This window comes from Haemaphysalis longicornis, unplaced genomic scaffold, assembly GCF_048455015.1.
Source record: "Haemaphysalis longicornis isolate Haplotype H1 unplaced genomic scaffold, Haemaphysalis longicornis Haplotype H1 scaffold_198, whole genome shotgun sequence".
In the NCBI taxonomy this organism is placed as follows: Eukaryota; Metazoa; Arthropoda; class Arachnida; order Ixodida; family Ixodidae; genus Haemaphysalis; species Haemaphysalis longicornis.
Genome location: NW_027526293.1, coordinates 342,151 through 347,838, shown reverse-complemented (window position 1 = coordinate 347,838; position 5,688 = coordinate 342,151). Strand labels below are relative to the sequence as shown.

General features: G+C 51.3%; 1 protein-coding gene across 1 annotated transcript; it reads right to left on the bottom strand.

Annotated features, from left to right (window-relative positions):
• Positions 1-277: 277 nt before the first annotated feature.
• LOC144166910 (uncharacterized) lies at positions 278-2,096 on the bottom strand. Its single transcript, XM_077696357.1, has one exon. The coding sequence runs from the start codon at positions 1,374-1,376 to the stop codon at positions 708-710; it is 669 nt and encodes a 222-aa protein (XP_077552483.1). The 5' UTR covers positions 1,377-2,096; the 3' UTR covers positions 278-707.
• Positions 2,097-5,688: the final 3,592 nt, after the last annotated feature.

The window sequence follows — 5,688 nt, the reverse complement described above, 5'->3', positions numbered from 1 at the left end:
TGGGAAAATCGAGCGCCGGATCGCGTCCCGGGCAGTCCGGGGACGATCTGGGACTGATAATGGAGGGGGCACAATGTTGACAAGTGTGAAGTACGTACCAGATTTCATCATCGTAATTCTTCGGTCTATTGGACGAAGGCCTCTCTCATTGACCTCCAACCGCTCCTGTCCTGCGCTGCTCGAGTCCACTCTTTGCCCCCGAATTTCTTTATTTCGTCCTTACACCGAGTTATTGGCCTCCTCCATCTTGTAGATCCGTCTCTCGGTATCCACTCTGTTGCCCTTGTGCTCCACCGGTTACCACCAGGTTGGGTACCTTTTAGCCTAGTGGGCGAATGGGGGGAAGGACGGACGGACGGACAGGCACATACAGACCGAGACAGACAAATCGGAATTTTGGGGTTTAAGTAGCTCTTTAGAACTCCCGCCATACACCCTAAATATTCATGCAACAGAGCGTGAGTGGCACGCGCTTTCTTTATTGCGCCACGCGGTGCATTATTCCCTGCTTGCAGTTCTCCAGTCTTCGCGGTGCTCTTGCCAGGGCTACGTCCAGCCGCTCAGCTCTATATTTGCATCAACGCAAGATGGCTTCACCGCTTTGACCTGACGTGCTTTGCAACGGACGGAGGAGACGCCCGTTGACGTACTAGAGTACACGCGCACATGCGTATGTGGATGTTTAGCGCGCCGTGGGTGACGAGTGGTTACGGGAGGGTCAGCCTTCCCCGGTGATCGAACCCCGCTTCTTGGGTGCCATTTTTCACGGCGAATCCATCCGCACAGCCGCGGGTACTTTTCTGGCCCATGATGGCGTAGAAGTAGTTGCTGGGATCCCAGCTGGCGCCCATCTTGACGTTGGGCGTGGCCACACAGATCTTACCCCCGCTCGAACACCGAATGACCAGCTCACCGGAGCCACGGGACACCTGCACGTCACCCCGGGACGTCTGCTTAATGCGCACTCCACCGACCATCCAGATGTCGTCGCCGTTCTCGGTGGTGTGCGACCTCGAACGGTTCATAAGTTCGACGCAGTCTCTGAAGACGCCCATTTCTCGGTCCGAGTTGGACCAGAAGACGCGCATCGAGTGGTCATAGTTGATAGTCTCGATCCTCTCAGCCGTCGGCTCTAATTCCGATGCGTCCACGAGGTACGCGAGGCGATGGTTCAGGGCCGTGAAGGTGACGCCGCGACCGGAGATCTTTGCTCGAAAGGGACCAGTGGCCACGTCCGTGTTCATGCGCTTTTGGAACGCGCAGCCACGCTCGTGACACACGCTGCAGCTATCGCCCCAGGAACTGATAGCCGCCGAGCAGTGCCTTGCCAAGTTCACGACCCGGATGGCGTAATCCACGGTGATATCGACGCGCATCCTGTGCCTCACACGAGGGACAGCGTGCCGTAGTTGGTCACCGCGGGGCCGTAATACACGTCTTGCAGGCTGTCCCAGACATAGCGCTCGTAGAGCCCAGTCGCTGTCGTCAAGGCGCCGTTGGGATCATCGCTCACAAGGGGCACCCGGTCGACGACGGAGGTGGAAATTTCTGTCCCCAGAGGAAACGCTGCCCGCAGCGACTGGGAGTACTCCCGGTCCTCGTCTGTCTGGCCTGGCACGTTGGCTTCGTACTCGTCAGGTACGGCTTGGTTTTGCGGGTTAAACTGGTGACGGTCGCCATACCCGTTGTTCGGGGAATGGCCGTAAAAGTCCCTCTGTCCACCCTGCCCATGTAATCTGTTCAGGTACTCGGTAGGGTTGCGATATCTTCCGTCGGCACCAACCTGGTCGTGCAGCTCTCCGGGTAGATCAAATGTTGGCACATTTGCCTGCTCATTCCAAGTCTGATGTGCCAGATGAAAATACACCTGCTGCTGCTGATGACGCCATGGAGACCCGCGGCTGCCTTGATCGCTTCTACGTGTGAGAGGGGTGGTGTTGCGGTGCTGTCGGGTAGCCATCGTCACATGGTCTTCCTCGTCGCGTGCGGAAAGGAGAATGAGAGTGTTGAAAATCACGCTCATAAATGCGGTCATCAGGCACGTCAGAAATGCCTAGATGGAAGGAATGGTACAGAATGGCTCCTATCATGAGACAGTGGCGGAGATGATAGCAATGTAAAATGAGTCGACGCCACTGTTCCTTTTGAGCCAGCGGGACTGTGAACCTCCTCATCAACGGGGACAATCTTATCTAGTGAAAGAAATGAGGAGCGGAGTTGTGATTCCTCATCCGAGACAATGTCGTGCCACCCATTCCTTAGTGATCCGAGGACAGCAGTGAGGGGCTTGCAAATACACCTGTGTCCTTGCCGACTCCTTTGATACAAAAGTTTCTGTCGAAAGGGATGTGAGACGAGGTGGCACAAAAATTAAACATGTGCAACTGCTCACAATTTCGGTTATTTATGCTATACAAAAAAAGCAACATAATGACCTGGCACAGCGCCGCACCAGTCAGGTTTCGCTAATTTTTGTTACGGCGGCCGTCACTGGAGCCTCTCCTGGGGTTGAAAATATTAAAAACCGTGACGTCGCATTCACTATGAATAGTAAATGGAGCCAGTCAGCCCCTGTAAGTAGTGGGAATACTAGATTTCCTGGCCTGTGGTAATCCGCAGGCAGTCCCGCAGCTTCCATGCACCGAGCTTTCCTATTAAAGTACACGCAACTAACGAATGTCGGATTGAATGCTTAGCAGCGTGTGGACACTCGAAGGCTTAGAATCGAAGGAAGCCATTGCTGCAGTTGTACCGGACGCGCGCTCGAGCGTTCTTTGAGTACACAGATGCAGCCACGCGTGCGCTGCAAGGTTAAAGCCGACGCGAAGCGCACTCTAGGCAACACGTGGTATTACGAATGGCACTATGCGTAAACCAGGCATCGGTAGAACGTTGCAGGAACCTTTGCGTTTGCGATTTCCCCCACACATTCTGGCAATACTGCTGAAATATGGTATGTCGGCATTTTCTTGGAGCCACATCGTGCGTCGCAGCCAACGGATTTTTATTGCCGCCGATGCATGAGCCTCATATCACTTTCGCTCAGAAGGTCCGGTAGGGATGTGTAGCTGTGCCATGTACTACTATGCATCACAATAAAGGGTAGTGGACAGCACAGCACGGAACACCCACGATACCAGTATAGGGTGTTACGTCAAACATAAGCAATGGTTCATCAATCGCGACCGCATGCACGTGGAGAACGTTATTTAACGATGCAATGGAGCACGATTCTGGCTGCTCGCCTTGACGTGACGAGTGGGTCTCGCAATAACCAGTAAAAAAAAAGACAAAAGCTCATCAAAGAAACATATAGGTCCATGGTACAAGCTTTGGAGTCAGTCGCTGACCCGCTGATAAAAATTACGAAGCCGCAGTTTTAGAATCCGCGGAGAACCACTCTGGGGCCTCGATCAGGTTCACGAATGCGATAAAGGGACAACATCTGTCGCAAGCGCCTCTCTTCGCGCTACAATAAAGCTGCCCGCGTTCCGAGCCCCCTCCGCGACTGTAGCTAAATGGAGCCCAGCAATTTAAGGCCGCTACTTAGAAGGAACTTCGTCTTTAGGGGTCAGAGAGAAGCCTGGGCTGCCAGCAACGGACCAGCGATGCTCGCGACCGGCTGCAGTGGAACGATCGAACCTCGCGTTTCAGCGCGTGCCATGCCCGGCGACGAACGTTAACTAGACCAATGTGACCAGTTTAAGCTAACTGAAAATGGGCTGAAAAATTACCCTTATTTTCTTGTTTTCTAGTCAATCTTACTGCATTGCTCGGCTTTTTTTCAGGAAATTCCTGTAATATTTAAACCATATCGGGAATTCCGGAAATTTGAGCACGGTAACCTCGTGGTTTTCTTCAAACCTTTCCGTTTTTCTTTTTCTTCTAGGCTATGAGAAGAAAAAGAAGACATTGTAAACTTATTGGTTTTTGTCACACTTTCAGCGGCAACATCCCCAGTGCGGATTTGTCTTGTATAACAAAACGATGCAAGAATAAAAAAAGTATAATCTCCATGCTGCGGGCATTTATCCAACCCCACTTCGTACATAAGCCACAGTTGGTGACCTCTGAATAAAACGTAAATATAAAGGGGTGTAATTTGGATGAACGTGAGTGGAGATTTTTCGCACATTTACCACGTTACAACGAAGCTGTTATGTCACTTCCATTGCGGTCTTACGTGACATGGGCATTCACAGAAACCCTTTCCGTAATCCGCCCATAGGGATCTCAAAAATGATCATTGATGACAACGGCTGCCATCAGTAGATGAAGTTAAGCAGTTCACGGCCTGTGCTGCATTCCTCTATGAATATCATCGCCATCATCATCATCATCTTCGTCGCCAGTACACGACGATGATGATCAGAATAACCACTGTAAGTTTAGTCTGCTCCTGCTGAGAATTTGAAACTTCTTTCCTGTGAATATCGATGGTGGTCATAACAGAGTTGAGCTTCAAGAGGTACAACGCCGATTACAATGCTGGTCAAGTAAGTGAAGAGAGGATGAGTGACGCCCCTTTCTCCCCTCCTTCCAGGTTACTTCACCTCCTCAATCCGACAGTACGCACCCGAGGAAATTCCGTTCGTCTCTGGGTTCAAGCCAGGTACTCCCTGTAAGGCCCCTAATTTTAGGGGCCTTAGCTTTTTGCACGCACTAGCGCCATCTGCTGATATAACTTGGGACACTCCTATTCTCTTGAACAACGGCTAAAAGAGCTTCGAAGTCTGGCTGAGTGACGTAGGTGTAACGTCGTATGTTTAACGCTAACGGCTGGGGTTTGAGCCCCAGCGATTCTAACATTTTAAGTGCAATGCACTTCTTAAGCGACCCTGAACCTGCGTCCACCGGCGATGTCCGCGCACGTGGAGATGGGCGCGCGCAGCCTGGCCGCTGACATGGCACATACCCACGTGGGGGACTGGCCAGGAATCTCCTCGTCTTCCTTGGCAACGGGGGGAGATGGGCGCGCGCTGCCTGGCCGCTGACATGGCACATACCCACGTGGGGGATTGGCCAAGAATCGGGCGTGAGAAGGGCTAATGCACCTGCTTAAAGGAGTACTGACACGAAATTTCAAAGCTGAGATCCGCTCTAGCAATCGAGTACAACGACAACACAAATAGGTGTCTGTGAATAAATGCATCTTTCTTTCTTAGTTGTGTGTGTGTGTGTGATCTCTCTTTCGCGAACATTACCGAACCGCGCAAATTCAACTCGTGCATTCGCACTTTCACATTCTTCCCATCGGGGAAATGCGGGGAATTTTTTTGGGTAGGACACATTATCTTTTTACTGTAAAATGTTCTTTTAGGACAATTTAGCGATACTTTTCGAAAACAAGGCCGGTCTGGTATCTGTTACGTTGGTTTCGGAGCGGGGCGTAGCTTAACAACACGTCTAATTAACGTTCTGCTTCGCACCTGAAATGCCTGCCTGTACGCCTCGGTAAACGGAATGTCGCTTACGGGGATATCCCTCTCTCCAAGAAGAAAATTCGCCAGTGAGGAGTGGAATGTCCGCCGCTACATCTTATCATTTTTCTGTTAAATCGGGATTCTCGCATAAAATGACCACAGATCAACGGATACCATTTCTTGCACCATTCTTAGCAAAATATCCCGACTTAAAACGGTTTTAGCAGGTTTTCGAGTACTACACCCTTTCGTGAAAACGGCTATA